Consider the following 18,036-nt stretch of genomic DNA (forward strand, 5'->3'; position numbering starts at 1 on the left):
CAAGTACTGAAACTATTACAGACTATAAAAAACAGTCTCTTTCTCAAACTTTCCTATAATTTTATTATAATTTTATTAAATAATGTGACACTGTTCCATTAAGCAAGAATAAGAGTAACAAAGACTAGCTGTTTAAAGCAGTCACTGGAGATGAAGGGCATTAAATGAGTGAGAAAAGGGTCTTGCAGCTGCAAGGCTGATTACTCAAGCTAATGGTTTTGTTTGTTTATATGTCCACTTTTACGAACGAAGAGAATGGGAAAACTCATTTTGATCAGGGATGCCATTACTGGGGGAGATAGCAAAACCCTCCTGGCAAAAATTTCTCGGTTTTGATGGGCTGTATTTTCCTGATGAAAATCACTTCACCAGATAATTCAGGGCTGAAGATGAGAAGGAATAGGAGAAGATGGAGTATTAAGAAATTCTGCAAAGAAGGGAGGTCATATGGTAAAATACTGAGCCAATGACATAATTTTCATTGATACTGCCACTGATATAATTCAACTTGATAACATAGATATTACATACAGAGACATAAACATTCAAGCAGGGAAAGGCACGAGTATAACTATTTCATTGATTTTAATTAAATTTTTCCAAAGTATTGCAAGGTTGGCATATTTTTAATTTTATTTTCATTAAAGGGCTTGCTTGATCTCTCAGAGCCCTAATAAAATCTTCTTTCAACCTCTTCCCTTCCTTTGCTACAACCTAAATTTCTACATAAGAAAAGTACCAAAATATTTAATTTACTACTTCCATACACTGAAATTTGCACACACCATTCCCTTAATTTAGGCCACTATTCACTGTGTCATAATAAGGAACATTCTGTTAAAATATGCCCACCTAGAGCTCAGTAGTCTTTGAATGCTAGATAAAATCATTCTATAAGGCTAATGAAGACAGAAACTCTGCCTGTAACAATATTAAGTTTGTTTTCTCTAGTGATTTGAAGAAGTGAGCAATCTGTCAGTAATACATTGAGGGAAATTACTTGTCTAGTAGGAATTCCTGCTGACAGTCACTCACTCACAGTGCTGACCCAAACATCTACCCGCTGACAAACAAATTACAGTGTCTAACTTTGAAAAGGTAACTAGCTGTTTTTAATTTTGATTGGTCTAACCAAATCTCTTTTGCATTTACCCAATCCCTATTTTTTATTGTGTTAAGGGGGGGGGGGGGAACACACCAAAAAAAAACCCACAAAAACCCCCATGGGTTTTGCATTTGAAAAAATTATTATTGCCTACATCCGAGAATGTTATGTCAGATAAAACTGTTAAACTGTGTCTAACCAACATTAAGACTGGCAGCCCTGCCAGTGAATGACTGGGTGAGTGAACACATTACTGAGACAGCATTGTAGAAATTAATTTTCTTCAATAAAGTGATTTTTAAGGCTCATATATTTCACAATCTAAACATATGTCACTGTTTCATAAACAAAATAAATGGATTAAAATAATACATTACCAATATGCTGACACATGGAGATATTTTAATTAGAAATACTTAAGCTGCGTGATATTTAACTGCTATATTTGTTGAAGAGGAGCATGCATCATTTAATAAGACATAAGGCAGGTACATCACTTTGCATGATGTGGTACCAGAGTGGGACCAAATCACCTCCAGCGTGAGCTATCACTATCAGATCATATTAGCCTCGCTGAAAAATTGCTTTAAGGTTACAACATACAGAAGAAACTCCATAAGAGCAGCAGTCCACTAAAACAACTTTTTCATTGAAATAATAATTCACCAAGATTCTAGTTCCCGAGAATAATATTTCTTCATAAAAGGCCACATTTAACATCTTAGCTATTTAAAGGCCATATTTACATGACTGTCGCATTACATTGGCCTCTTTCCTGCACATTCTTCCTGACTTACTTTAAGGACCAGCACTAAAATAGCTGAGGAAAGCAAATGTCAACTATGTCCTGAAATTTATATGTGTGAGAGAATTGGAATAAGTAGAAATGTAATATATTGTTTACTGTACCAAGTGCCCTCTGTTCTCTAAAGGTCAAAAGCATTGTAACCTTAGAGTTACAGTTTCTGATTGTTCCCAGGGTTAAATACATTATCAAAATTAATGGTTCAAACCTCTCAACCTTCAGATATATGAGTATTCATGCCTCCATCTGCTGAACTGCTCAACTAAAAATAGCATTCTTTGGCCTTCCCTGCACTAATATTGTGCCCCTGAGGCAGGCTATGCAATGCTTCAGCGGCACACTGGATCTACACCTAGCAGTATAAAAAAAAAAGGTCATTTACCTTCTCTGCAATTAGAAGAAAGTATGGAGGAGTGGGATGAAATGGGAGGGGAGAAGAGAAATAGACAAGTATGTGTTTAGTTAAAATCTGATTATTTTTTTCAATGGATTATAAAAACTTCAGGTTTCGAAAACACAGCTGCGACTTCAATAAAGCTTTGCCAAGGTTCATTAGTGTTATAAGCGATAAATTTTGAAGGACAAATTACACAAATAGTTTGGGGAAAGAGTTATGAACGAAAGCTTTTTTTGTTTTGCTTTTTTTTCCTAGAGCTCACTTTGTTTAGGAATAACTCCAGCTAGCATCATTGTAGTACTTCCATTTCTATCAACAGTTTATCAGTCGTGGTTGAGAGAGTTGCGACATTTCCTTATTTACCACATAGACTGCTTTGTAGAAATATCTAAGAATGAAGGCAGACTTTTTAAAAATAATAAAGAGCATATAGTAACATTCCTTTCTGAAAGTAAGGACGTACAGGTGCCACCTCTGCCACCACTGAGACTTCTCAGAAACTAGGTTACTACTACCCGGCACTGTGAGTGTTGGGAAAACCCACCTCATGATCAAGTTCACTCATTTAGCAAAACTACTATCTAGAATTTCTTAATATCAGTGCAGTCATTTGACAGCTAGGGGGGGAAAAAAATCAGGGAAGCAGGAAAAGGGAGAAATCCCAGAGATTGTGGGTATAAAAAAGAGGAACAAGGAGAAAATTATTGACATTCCCCACACTGATTAAAGCAACACACTTTTGTTACACACGTGCATCAGAACTGATCCACACACCACTATGTATACCTGCTACACGTATATTTGGCAATACTACTTTGGTTAACTATTTAGCAGATAGTTGATTGGATGGGATTCATTTACAGTTGTTTGAAGCTGGACAGAAATAGCTTTGTCCTTTGTCCTAGATCATACCTAGAGAACTGTTCCTCATCAGCAAGACTCTTCCTCACACTGAGAATCCTATCACACGTATTGAAACCTTGGCTAGGTTGTTGAGGAAACTGCTGTCATGGGTCTGAGCTCTCAGTGGTAAGTGTGAACAAAGAAGGTTTAATTTGTTTGTCAACATCACCAAGGTCACCCTCAGTATACAGATAAAAAGAAGTTATCTGATGTCAACTCAAAGCAGAGTAAGCTACCTTTTCAGGAGCATGGACTGGCATACACATGTGGTAATTACTACTTTCTTTCAGGATACTCAAAGCTGCATCTGTATATTAATGATCTTTTACCACTAGCTGATGAATCAATGTGATGTAAGACCTTAAAAGCAGATGGGTCAATGAGGTCTGGTGCTGAAGAAGAATTTAATTTTATTATTATTTTTAATGCAAGGCCCACAAGAGAGAAACTAGTTTATGGAGAAATTCTTAGATATTATTTCAGTGAAGTTTTTAACTCATGGAGATACATAATCCACTGGTGAACACAGACATACAATTCAGAGAAAATCCATGTTGATACCAGTGTGCCAAATAGCTTGAATAAGATGGGCAGATCATTAATTACAAATTGTTCACTGGAGAAACATTCTCTGTGGAATAATTGCTATGGTTACATGATGTACCTGGAAGTAAATTGTTTTCTGTGCTATTAGATTCAGAGCTTCCATAGTAGTTGTCCTGACACACAGGAAAATAAGAACACAAAATCGCTGCTAGCTCCTACCTGAAGCATGGGCATCCCCCAAAAAGTAAAAAGCCATCAGTGAAAAAATAGGAGAATATAGACTTGAAGCTGACATAAATTCCACTGCAGCTGGATATGGATTACAGAATATAATTTTGGAAATAATAATAATAATAGTAGTAATAATAATGTCCTGATAAAGTTGAAATGTTAGAACTACTGCAAAGCCTTTTTTCATTGAAATAGTTTTCCCTCTCCAAGTTCTCCAAACAGATACTACACACACGCTCACATGTAGAAACAAAACCAAACCTGCAAATGAATTAGCTATTTCTCCTACTGGCTGAAAGGAACAGAGATTAATTTTGTGATCAGTATTTTTAAGCACTTGGGAAATACTCAGATACCATGGCCACAGCATTCATGTAAATAAATAAGTGGGTGGGGCAGATGGAAGAATGGAAGCAAAACAGAGAAAGGAGGGGGAAGGGAATCAAAGGTGGAAAAATGAGCTGAAATGATACACACCCCTAGCAGCCTTCATGACACATCAGGTATAACAACAAATTCCCTCCAACAAACACACCCAAATACGTTTTCATTAAGGGAACACTTAGGGAATTTACACAACAGTAATATTAATAGTAAGAACAAATAAAATTTACTTCAGCCAATTTGGCAATTAGATGAACAGGTATCAATTGAAGGTTAAGTACTCTGTTACTTAAGGTCTTATGACCATGAAACATCAAAGGTTTTAATGACATTCAAATAAAACAGAAATGGGGGGAATAAACAGAAAAACTCTTTTATAACAAATATATCTGCAGGGAAATTCAAGCACTCAAATATTTCTGAATTTATTAGCACCACAATAAGTATCTAAATATAGATTTTTCAATGGACACCTGCTATTTTTCCTTTGGTAAAACTTCCTTTTGGTTTGAAGTCTGGCCAAGGTATGGTCTTAACATAATACTATCATGACCCAAAAGTACTTTTTGGACTTCTTTCCCTGCAGTGCCATGGCGTTCTCTTTTCAAGTTTTGATTGTAGGTTAAGTCAGACATAAACTCAAAGGGTATATTTTGCCAGTTCTGGACCATCAGTGAACAGTGAGTTCTGGTCCCATTCTCACTTAGCCTGAGTTAACTTAGCAGGAAGAATATCAGCACTGAGTAAAGACAGAGGATTTTTAATTTGCTCTGGTCCCCCTGGAAAATTATATAATTGAAGAAGTGTGATAAAGTAGATATTTGGATATTAACATGGCAGTACTTTGCTACTCAACATAATTTATACTTACTTTGCATCTGAACCCAACTGTAACCTAACTCCAACAGGGTTATCAAAGGTTTACTTGCAAATAGTTACATGCATCTTTAATGGCCTTTCCTCTCATGTTCAGACACTTCCTTTCCACACATTTTAACTCTGAAAGCTTTTGACTGTTTGTTTATTATTTATGACATTGTTGTGTCTTTTCTTGTGAAATTAAGAACTTCTTGCCACAAAAAGGTAGCTAATAATATGGCACATAAATTCTCTCTTTCACAGCATTTCTTTCTACACATGCCAAAAATACAAATAAAAATAAAATAAGACCAAACCAAGGCTCCTGCCCATGCTTGGCATCTGACCAGCTTAATGCACAGAAAGGTTGAGATTAGCTAAACACAGAAGCTGAAAGATTTTGCAATTTATTGTATTGTCAGCACCATACTGTCTGCAGAGAAGAAAATCCTCAATAACATGTATTTGTTTTGATACACTCACTGATCCAATTAAAAGTAGTGCACTGCAGGTACAGGAGAAAGACTAAATTAAAAATGAAGTACAAAAAAGATCTTTGAACTTATCTCCCATCAACTGGTCACGCAATTAAAAGAAAAATACCATTAATTCTGCCCATATAAAACACACAGAACAATGTCTTTCACTCACAGAATCAAGGTTGGTCGCACGGTGCTGTATTTGCAGTACCCTAAGTACATAAGGTGTTAATCCTTCTGGGCTGTGCTCGAAAATTATTTAACATTCAGACTATTATTTAGCATACAGCTGGTTAGCAGTTTTCCCCTAAAATGTTGGCTTCGATCCCACATTTTTTTGTTCTGGCACATACCTGGAGCTGTAAAGGGCTGAGTCCAGAAGCAGCAGCAGCTGCCATTGTTGATGGAATGAACTGCACAGGGTAGTTATCACCTGTCGGGAGAACAATGCGTGCAGGTTCAGACAATGAGCAGAGAATAGCAGCAGACAAGTGCAAACACGGACCGAGGATTGCCTATGCTCCACAGCACTCCTCTAAGCCCAAACATCTGCAAAAACAAAAGGCTTTGCTGGGCACGGACTTGCCATGCTCCCTTGGAACTTTTTTTTGTTAGCAGATAGCTGGTAGGCAAACTGGCAAAACATAAACGTGATACTCGTGATTTTCATTTTCAGAAGCATGTGTTCAAAGCATGTATGTTTGGGCAGAAAATGGCCCTCAAGGCCATAGGCACACAGACAACATACCCCAGGAAACTCCAATGGTTCCCAGAGGAACATTCCTTAAAACTGGAGAAATTTGTTCTAGCCCAAGAAATTTCAGCCCTGCTTAATACAGGGTGATTTCAGTACCGAGTGGCTCTTTCCTGGGAAAGCTGCTTAGTTGCCTCAATATAGGTTGAGGTTTTTCTTTGGTTTGAGGTTCTGTATGGTGGGACAAGTCCTTTAAGGTTAGCCATAGAGGAAAACAAAATTAAATAACTTTTCAAAAGAGCTCAAAATACAATTTCACCTTTCTCTTAGATCTGGAACCCTACCAAGGTTGAAAGATTAGGTAGTTGCTCAGTCACATGAAGATTCAAGCACTAAAATTTCTGTGTTCTGTTTACTGGGCACTGAAAATGTGTGTCCTTTATAGTGAGTGGACAAGAAATTCTCTAGAAAATAAGAGATATTATTGAAGCATTATATCTTAGAGCATCTGTGGTGTTTCCCACATCTTAAGTCACTGCAACAACATATCACAGAGTGCCACTGGGAACCTTAGTCAATGCAAAGAATCAAGGAAGGCTGAAATAATTTAGCAGTGTAATCTGTAACATAAAAACTAATGCAGTGATAGATAAATTACACTGTAACTATGACTTAAAAGTATATGACTTTGGCTCAATCTATTTTTTTTTTAAGTTAGTGTTATGTACTGTCTGTAGGCTACATTTTAACAGGCTCCTCCTCTGTACCTTTTGGAGATTTACCGGAATCATTCTGATTTACATGAATTTTTCCACACTGAAAGCAGAAATCCAGAATAATACAATCAGGACATTCCAGTGGCTAGAATTTTTGGGTTGCTTTTGGTTTGGGTTTGTTTGGTTTATTTTTGATTGTTTTTGGTTGGTTGGTTGTTTTTTATTAGTCTCCTCAACTAAATAATGAAAACTAAAGTCCTTTCAATCATTGGGTTACTCAGAACTCTCCCTTTTTACCTCTTGAAGTGCTATTGTATTCAGCTCAGTTTAAATATTCGCCAGTTTCACTTTTTCAATAAATTGTACATGTCTAATCCGCAAGGTCTCTTTGCATCATATCCATAATACCTCATCAGACCATTGAGCACAGTATGTGCTTGTACACAGTCCAGTAACAATTGGATTCTGATTGCATATGGAGCTACAATGCATTCACTAACACTATATTGTACTGGTGTCCTATGGAGTAATGTTCAAAATATCTCCCCTTATTTCCTCCTTCCATGAGGCTGATTTTAGTTTGCCATGATGTTTGGAGGGGTTTTTTTTCTTTATTAAAAAAAAAAAAGGGCAGGAAAAAAAACCTCTTAGATCCTTTTCTTAAAGTACTAAAGCTGTCTCTTTATGGTTAAATAATCCCACTTATCTCCTTGATATTTATATGAAATTATCTGAATAAATAAGATCCTAATCTAAGTTACATAATGTTTCTTTCAGAAAGATCTGACGAGGTTTTAAAAGAATCACAAAGATGTTGAATTAATGATGCTTTAAATGGAGGGGGTGGGGGGGGGGGGTGAGAAGGAATAACCATCCGAGTTATCTGCATGGACTGCCTTGCAGAACATTTTGGAGGCATTCTTTCTTTAAATATCATGAATTATTCATTCCTGTTCCACACAGCAATCTCTTCTTTCTCCCTCCCCCTCTGCATGCAGTTTTTTAAGTTCAATACCAGTTGCTTTATTTGTACTAAAACATTTTCCATGTCAAACATATTTTTAAAAAAAATCAAACTCTAAAAGAATTCCCTGTGGCACTCCTTTTTCACAGCTGTCATGCTCCTATGGTTTGAAATAGTCAGATATTTTATACACACACACACACACACCACACTCTAACAGAATCTTTTGGCTTCACAGTTAATTGAATAGCATCTCTACCACGCCCTGCAGTGTTCCCTGGCTCACCTGCCGGCTACATTTCATTCTTTTGCTACAAGAAAAATAATTTTATAGTTATGGCATTTATTTGCTATTAGAACATAATATTGTCTCTTCCCCCCCCCACCTTTTAACATGTTAAATTATGGCCAAGTCCTAGCATCTTAGCAGCATCTTTGTGCTGAAAACAAAAATTAGTACTCTCAGCTCTGGAGTACTTTGCTGATACTAAGTAGTAAAAGCAAGGCAAAGGTACTTGAGGAAATTGAGCATGCAGGAATGGGCTGATTTTAATTTGTAATTACAGAAGGTACATATTTCCCCCTCATATTTTCTCAGTGCAAGAATGGATCAAGAAGTTTCTCGGTAGCAGTCTTGGCAAGGAATCACTCAATGTATTGTAGCAACTCTTTTTCAAATTTGTTTCTCAATTTGGAACACTTGTATGAGGATCCATTCTTTCCAATTAGTACAAAAGGCAGCAGTACATGTTCAAACAGGTCTGCTCCAGGTACCGGTGTGTGCTGGCCTTTGATAACCAGGAGTGAGAAGAATGCCCCAAGACAATCTGTCATGCTTTGCAAACTGATCTCTTCGATCACTTTGCTGTGCTGATTATCTGTTTACATTTGGCTGATGTTGTTTATATATAAATTGGTGTTTACAAGCCATGGAAAAGTATACCAGACTTCTGTTTTCTTTATCAGGTGGAGCAACATTTCCAAATGAATGTAGTGAGCAATTGTGCCATGTATTCCACACAGAAAGAATGTAAATATTTCTGTCTTATTTGAAGTGGTGAAGCTTAGTGGACTTCATTTATAGGATGCATGGACTTTCCAGATCAATGAGGCTTTGTAAGCAGTGAGGAAATAAGGATGTCTGGCTTTTGCAAGACTCAGGGTAGGGAGCAGATATTGCCTTATTACACATCTTTCCTAAAACACAACTGTAAGATGCCCACTGCTGCAATAGCTGTGCACACAGCACACATTTTGTTTGTGCAGAAGCATCAGAATTGAAGAAGATTTTAATACAGGTAACTGCCTAAGGCAGTACTACAGAGCATCTCCCCTGTCTGATGAAACTACCTCAGTTCTGCCTTAGTTCTGAGCAGGGTTTGCCACAACACCACTTTATTGCCATCCTCATGCCACAGCCAAAGCAATTGCCCCAGTTGTCTGCCTGCAAGTAAAGAACTTCAGTGCCAAATCCCAGCTGAAAATACTCAGCTGCCTACTACCAATTCCAGCTCTTACCTCAACATTTAGGAGTGAGGCACATAAGCCTTGTTACAACAAATCCTGAGGTTACAAACTCCTTGTTCCAACCAGAAAACCCAAGTGGGAAGACATAACAGACTAACTCAGTCCTGGGGAATTTCCACTAGAAAGAAGGCTCATGCAGCACCTCTGCCACGCAAAGATACACATCCAACTCAGTACACAGTTAACTTGATGTACACTTTCTGTTCTCACCTGCCAAGAGGAACAGTAGCCTTCTGAAAATATGAGTACTGTGCTATACAAAATTTAATCCACCTTACACAGCTTCAGGAAAAACTTATAAAAGGCCTATTCCAAATAGAAACTGCAGTGATGAATATCAATGAAGTCCAGAGGATCAAAGATCATGTAAGTTAAGTGGATTAGCTATAGTAATCAAGGAGTTTAATCAGTTTGATGACAAATATCTCACAGTATTGGAGTGCTCTGAGGTCCAGACAGATGACAGTAAGTCTGACAGTTTTGTTTGTGTTTTACCTAATTTTATGTTCCTTGATTTCAAAGGAATTACTGTTGGTTTGCCCCAATGCAAGAAGGAACAGAACTAGGCCAGAATGTTAGCTCCATTTCTCACGATTTTTGCCACCAGCCTAAAAAACCCCAGTCTACATTTTCACAATTGATTGTATTGCTAGTATAGCAAAATCTCTTGTAAATTACTTTTTTGTGTATAAAGCAGAATGACCTAGGTAGGCAGACAGGTTTTGTTTCTTAGCCATTCTAATCATGGTCTTTATATACTTTATGTATGAAATATGAAGAAATGCTTTGAAAAGACACTGCAACGTATCACTCTATAAATCCTTTTTAAATAGAGGTTTACAACCTCAGTATCCCTGTTTTCAGTAATCTTTTTTTCAGAGATGCTTTCTACATCTGGTAAAGAACTGATATAATACAAAACATTTGCAGAAGACTGTCAAGCAAAAGTGATCATTCATTTCCAAATCACGTGGACTGCTTCTGTGCAGCCAGCATAGAGACTGGGCCTCCCATTTTCTGCTTAGAGAAAACAGTAGCTCTGTTTGAGCTCTGCTCAAAGTAGTCTGGCTACTTTGCATCTTTACTCCATCATCATACTACTTGCCCATTCTCTTTTATGTACAAACACTTGAAGAGAGCAATACTTTGAGAACTGCAAGATGCAGAAGTGAACTATCTTCTCCTCTTTACCCAGGGCACTAATGGGGACACGCTAATCACATTCAAGGATACTTCAGCCCACTAACTTTTCGTGGATGCGTGCAGTTGGTTAAGTGAAGGGAAATTTGCACTGGGAGAGGACGTATAATGGTACTTATGTTACCCACCAGTTCCAAGTAGTCAGTATAGTGGTCACAGTCAGAAAGCCAGTGCAGTTGCTTTGCTGTATTTGGAATGCAAAATAATTATATTAACTGCGTAGCATCTCTGGGCAAGTATTAGCTTCCTAACAGCTGCCACTCTCGGCTTCCCACTGGAATAAGTGGCAACCCCCACAACCAGGTACTCTACGAGGCTCGTCAAGCGCCTGCAGGTCAATAGTCACAACAGTCATTTGAGATGCACAGCGCCCTAAAGTTTTAATTAATCTGGCATATACTATAAATACTGAAATATGTATAAAAAATTAATTAGGTGGTCTATGCAGCTCTGATTTCTCAATTAGTACTTACCATGCCGGAAAATTATATTACATGACTTTGAGATACATAAGGAAGCATGGGACTTTGGGGACGTTTTTTCTAATGTAATTATTACTTGTCATCAACACTTGCTAACTTTGGCCTGTTTCACCCTAGAGCTCCAAAATACTAGAGGGAGGTGAGGAGGGGGGAGATGGGCTGTTACAGCCTGTCCTGTCAGGCTCCAATACAAATTATAGGTGTATATTAGCAATTCCTTGTGTTTTCTATTCATAATGACTTTCTCAGCTCAGGAGTTCAGGAGCAACTATGGTATGTGTTGGAAGGGCCTCAGAACCTAATAAATTCTCCTCCCTTCTACAGATCCTTCCATTGAGAGCATGACCTGGTGTAGCTTGTTATAGGAATACCATTTTCTCACTTCAAGGCATGGAGTTTGCATGCAGATTTGCAACAGTATTTGGCAACCAATATCTTGGCATTGAACTACACAGCCATGAAATTAGCTCCTACTTAGCCCATGAAGATACATCTTTATGGACATGTGTATATAATCATACTCCAGCTCATGCACTAAGGCAGAACTTCTCATCTTGGCTGCACTGTCACAGTAACTGATACACTGCTTCTATATCAGAGTGGGTTTATATCTAGCCTATTTTGTGGGCAAAGCAAACTAAGTGACTGCACACAATACTTGACATTCCCTAAATGACAGTCAGTTTCCAAAGTACTCAGTTCCCACAGCTCCTATTATTGAAACCCCTCTCACTGTGTTCTCTGAACGTCATGGAAAACTGACAGTGTCAAAACTCAAACTAGAGTCAAATGAAGTAGAAACTAAACAGGAAATGAAAGATAAAATGGTAAGAATCTGAAGAGTTAATTCATCTATAATCTTTCCTCAGAAGTATGAGTCTGAACTGATTGTTCTAGAGGTGAAAGTTTCATTTTTCACAAAAGTAGAAGAGTACAGGTAGAAGTAGTCAGGTTCATAAATATTCCTCAGAAATGAGTTTGAAGAACCCTCTCTGTGAAAGAGTGTAGCTTAATCTCCAGTTTCCTTAATTCCTTAACTACCGTGCCAAGAATGCCAAAAATAGGAATCAATCAATACCAAGTGTAGTCAAAGTGCATTTTAAATCATGTCTCTCAACAGAAAGTACTATACTGGTCACCTACCTATGCCACACACACTGTAGAATTTACTAAATATACTAAAAGTAAGATTATTCTCATTTCTTGCAAGCCACTGGGTATAATCAAATCATTGTGACTTCTGGGCTTTATGAGAATCAGCAGGCTATAAACCCATATATGTGGAGATAACATACTAGCAAACTGCTTAGCTGTGGTCTGAAATATCTAGCCCTTGACTTCTGCTTGCACTTCATTCTTTTAACTGTTGTTGTATCTCTCTCTTTCTGCATTCCAGCGAGTAAAAACAATGCTCTACAGCTGTATGACCTTCTGTGATGAGGCCAACAGGATCACAAGTAAAGCAGTGCAAGCTCAATAAAGTGTTAGAATAGTACCTATCCTGTAAGGATCACTTTAGAGTAAGTGCACAAATCTGTTCTTTAGCAGGATATCGTGCCGGTACGCTTCTTCCTGAGTCATTATTATACCAAGCAGACTACAGAGTCAAAATCAGCACGACGTGATCTGACATAACACCTTTCAGGGGGGAGCACAACCCAGACCTTAATCTCGAATAGTCAGTATTCAGAAAGCATCTCAGATTAAAAGGGGAAAAGAAAGCAAAATAGCGCACGTGCTTTCTTGTGTTGATGAAAAGAAAGGTATTAGCCAGGGCGTTGTAGACATTTTTGACAACTGGCAACTCGTTACATCTTTGGAGATAAAATATTCTAGTCTTTGGACCTCAACTGTTGTGAGGTGGTGATGCATGGGAATGACCATCATCCTGTGCCATCTAGAGCCAGCTGCCTTTCAGAGCTCTAGTGACTGGTTCCTGCATTCAGTGTCCTAGTTTGTCAAATTGAAAAGAACTTTGGGAATTCTAAATGTGCAAAATAAGACAGTAACTGGACTAAGGTCCCATGTTTAAAGATGAATATCTCTAGACTAAAGAGACAGAAGGGAGTGGGACAAACGGAAATACTTGCTGAAATCCTGCTTGGCCTCACTTCATCTAATACTAAGTAAACTTGCTAGAAATTATTTTAGGTTCAACCTGGCTTTTCATCAGTATGCTGTTTACCTCATGTATTATGAGGCTGCACTTTGGATTTGACCCTGTTCCTGCTGCAGTCAACAGCAAAAACACCACTGACATCAGTAGGAGCAGGATCAATGCTTTACTTTGTACATTTCATATTTAATGTCAAAAAAAGAAGCTGGTATTTCTGTTTTGTAATTATCAGTTATCAGGTTAAAATGCTAAAGGCAGTTTGACAAGGAATACTATTAATGAGCAAAATAAGGTTGCTGCTTCTGGACTGAGGTCACTTACAAAGAATGTACAAATGAAAATAAGGTTGACTTTTATTTACTTAACTATCTTCCTACATTGAATTCCTTTGGCAACGTGTCTTTAAACATTTAAAGCCCTGTTTACAAGGAGGCTCTGAAAGTAGCTTCAAACCATTATATCCCTAATTGAATTCCCCAGGAGTCCTGTAAACTCAGAGGAAAAAAAAGAAAGAAATCATAACATTTGCTAAATCATCTCAAAACATATTTCACTACAAGGCTATATGACCTGTTACAAGTCTGAATGATGACTTGGGCTGAACTACCAAAACCTTCTATTATTCAGATTGAAATCAAACAAAAAGTTGCCCATTTGAACCCTGCTAATTAAATTATATTCCTCTGACTTTTATCACTAATTAAGAGTAAGAATTTTGTCACAAAAGACAAGTATACTGAAGATAACAGCAGTAGTTAAAGATACATAGCTTTTGTACAATTGCACAGGGCAGATCACTAGGACAAATTACTAGGCTAGTGGGCTCATGTATTTAGAACAAATTATTTTGTGGGAAATAAAAGTTTAAAGAAAAAAACTTTTCAATAACCAATATTCCACCCACCTCCTTCAAACCAGGTTCTTTTCAAGCAGAGTTGCAAAACTCTATGGTATTTCCAACCAGCTATGCCTGTTGTGTAACATCATCTATACGAGACATCATACATGAAGCTACAGTTAATATCTTTGAATGTTAATAGCTTCCCATCCGTGTCAGCTTACCTGGCTTGTAAGTTATTCCTGGGGGGAAGAGGAATCCCTGCTGTGCTGCAGCAGCCGCTGCTAGTGTCCGCTGGTCGTGTGGAAAAATTGGGATCATGAGCGGAGGCATGTGACCCTGAACCTGCTAAACAGAAGAGAGCCTCTGATCAGAAATAGCACAAATTTGTCTTGACAGGTATTTCTCCAGTACTGATAGTGTTTTTTGTGTTCACACAGTCCCAAAGAACCTTCGCCTTAATGTAATCCCTGCCAAATTCACATTATCACTTCAAAGCCCTCACTAACATTGTTTTCCCTCAGTGTCAAAGGTGTAACAGTTTCAGTGAGCTGCACGTTCTCCTACTTTCCGGATCTCTGTTATCTTTGTTAATTAATATTCCCTGTCCTAGCACAAGGTAAGAAGGTGCAAAACCTTTCTAACATACCATAAGTTCTTTAAAAAGAAAAGCATTAAATATTTCTATTAATTTTTCACAAGTTTTCTCATCTTTGGTCACAGACAGCTGAATGACAGGCATTTTGGGAGTAACACTGCAGTGACTACTTTGATGTTCAGATTTTAGTATCCTTAGGGCAATTTTAATTCTGAGATCTTAGAACACTGTATTGTATTATTCTTATTTACCAACAACTCAGGTATGTTACTTTGAAATGTCAACACAGTATTAAATACTCTTCTAGTCAACACCTCAGCTCTTTAAGATTTAGGGCTTCAACATCTTGGCTCCTAATTAAACATCCTTTGCTCTACACACCTCACTATAACTTATAAATAGTTTGTTTCTCTAAGTAATTTTATGGCTTTACGCACTGTCTTGTAGCTTGGTAATTATGGATCTGTATTCAGGGACCACTTCAGAATAAAACATTCTCCATCAACTTTAATTTGACCATAACAAATGTATCAAAAAGCACCAACATGCAAAAGTAAAAAATTCTTCACCTTATACCAGCATTTATATTCAACATACAGAAACTGGGAGATGGGATAGCATTGTGTCTGCTAAATCCACGTGTTATTTCCCTAGTTCTTTAATTCATGCTACATATGTTTCAGAGACAGAGCCTAAGATCACAAAGAGGTTTTATCCATCATTCCTTAACCTCAATAAGTACCCAAGTGTTTAACTACGATTTTTTTCTGATTAGCAGTTAGGCAAACATATAATGGTTTATATATCAAAGCTTGTAAACGTAGGAAGAAATTGTAGTTTCAGGTAGAAAAAAAAATGGTTGCCCTCATTCTACCATAAATCAGTGGCATTAAATACTATTAAAAAGTTAAAGTACACTTCAAGCAATCTTTTTTTTTTTTTTCATTTAATTCCTGAAAAACTTTTTTGGTCCAATCCCATATGTTGACCTATGACATTGTTCAAATAGTGCCAAATTTTCTTGTCATATCCCTATTACTTTCACAACCATTGATGCAGTGCAGAAATGCTACTGTGTGTGTCTACGAGGGTTAATTTACCAACAACTCTTCTCTTGGGAAAGCCCTAAGATGTAGGTTAATAAAGGTCAAGCAAAAAATAAACACTTTACAGTATTTTTTTTTTAAATCCATTTCTCAGGAAAATCAACTTATAATAAAAAGGTCTTTGTGCAATTACAGCTATGGCACTGGGGCGTGAAAGAAACTAGCTTTGGGCAGCTATTTCTCCCATTTTAGCTGAGGTAAGCCTGGCAGTGCGTTTTTGGATAGAAGTTAAACTTGGTTAGATTGGAGTTGATCCCCATGTGCCCAGCAATGACAAAATGGTGCTGCTTTTACTATGTGGTGTTCCTTAGCACTGGCTCTAAAGAGTACAGCAATCACAGACTTTGTCTTCTAGAAACAACCGCAGGATATATTGGAAGGAATTCAATACAATACAACTTAGAATCATTTGCAGTAGTTCCCAACTACAATCTAAGCAAATGAACCCAAGGCTTAAGACATATCCTTGTCAATCACCACACAGAAACTGATTCCATGGGGTTGGAAAAGTACAAGGCACCAAAACAATCTCACAAGACACAGAAGAGATCAGAGTACTACAATTATAGTGGTGCTGCACATGTACCTATGGCAATACTTCACACTGCAGTGTCATACAAATGTTTTTAAATGTATAAAAATCAAATTCTGCAATGATAATTTCTTAATGCAATCCTGCAGAGCTAGATCTATTCCACTGTGTTCAATTTATTACTTTTTCTTTTTTAACTCATAAGCAGTTCTGTACATGTGGAGAACTACCACTGAATGTTTTGGCCATCTGCTATTTTTCCCCTGCTATACTGGGATGAATGCTGAAACAGGTCCTCAGCCTACATAGATCGATGTACTGGCTAAAGGTGGCTTACATTTAGAATGTAACTTTGAGTTTACACTGAAAACAGTTATTCAGACTGAAGAAAGATGATGCTGAATGGCAGCTATTCCCTCCCATGAATCTTCCCTCTGGCACATATTAAGTAGTATTTGGAGGGAAATGTTAGTGTCACCCAGAATTATTGTACATATAATTATCAATTTTCACCACAAATAAGCAGAAAAACATGAATAAGCATTAAAAAGGAAGAGAATACACAAAGATCACCGATCACTGAATTGTTAGGTATGTAAAATTAATGCCAAGAAAACAGGAGACACCTTTGGTTTTGATATATTTTTTTTATGAGGGGATATTATTATTATTATTATTATTATTATTATTACTGTTTTGATTTTACTTAGGGGGAAGAAACTGCGAGAAGGGGTTGATTGGTGTACTTCATAAAATCGGCTACATGCCCAGAAATTTTAATTGCTGAGATGTTCCTCAGGTCTTTCTGAAAATCAAGACTGTAGCAGATGCCCAAGGAACACTCTGACTTCATCTCTTCCCATTCGTAAAAATAGCGCATTGTTGGATCGTCACTTTCCCCTTTTGTCTCCTCTGTGCTAAGTTGTTGATGATGCCATTTTTTGCCATCTGCCCCAGAGCTTCATTAAAGATACATGAATGGACTAACTGGGCTGCTATCTTGTGAGGAACAGGTGCTATTGTTTGTCCCCAAAGACTTGCACTAAAGATCTCACTCAGAATACTTGAGAAAGAGCATCTGCAGCAGTCAGTCAGAGAGGAACTTGGCAGAGCCCAGACTATGGGCTAATATGCAAACAGTGACACTCAGGGGGACTCATTTTCTCTTTCAAGATGATTTTTTTTTTTCTTTTCTGATGGGTAGTAAATGTTTGGGTTTGAGCAATTCTTCTAGTCTATATATATATATACACCAGGCTGGACAAGGCTCTGGCCAGCCTGATCTAGTGTGGGGTGTCCCTGCCAATGGCAGGGGGGTTGGAATTAGATGATCCTTGTGGTCCCTTCCAACCCTGACTGATACTATGATACTATATCTTTAAATGAACTGTGCAAATCCTGGAGGAAACCTGAGTATATTCTTCCCAAAATTTAGTCCTGCAACCTTGAGTATAACTGTCACTTATGCAAAACTACTTCATAAAATTAATTTTTGCTCCTGTATAAACTCATATTTGCCTGTGTTAAACACAAGAAGCCACCAAGATTAGTGAAC

General features: G+C 37.5%; 1 protein-coding gene across 10 annotated transcripts in view; it reads right to left on the minus strand.

The window, feature by feature from the left end:
• Positions 1–18,036, minus strand: part of SOX6 (SRY-box transcription factor 6) — a 356,555-nt gene that overhangs the window by 85,268 nt on the left and 253,251 nt on the right. For 8 of the 10 annotated variants that reach the window (XM_068148073.1, XM_068148070.1, XM_068148063.1 and 5 more), the window contains 2 exons: positions 14,470–14,593; positions 6,062–6,141 (listed from right to left, as the gene is read on the minus strand). In XM_068148073.1, coding sequence (XP_068004174.1) covers positions 6,062–6,141; positions 14,470–14,593 — 204 coding nt within the window. The remainder of the gene's footprint in view (positions 1–6,061; positions 6,142–14,469; positions 14,594–18,036) is intronic. The other 2 variants (XM_068148071.1, XM_068148069.1) reach the window with 1 other exon arrangement.

This window comes from Melanerpes formicivorus, unplaced genomic scaffold, assembly GCF_026170545.1.
Source record: "Melanerpes formicivorus ecotype bairdi unplaced genomic scaffold, bMelFor1.0.p_v2 SCAF_16, whole genome shotgun sequence".
In the NCBI taxonomy this organism is placed as follows: Eukaryota; Metazoa; Chordata; class Aves; order Piciformes; family Picidae; genus Melanerpes; species Melanerpes formicivorus.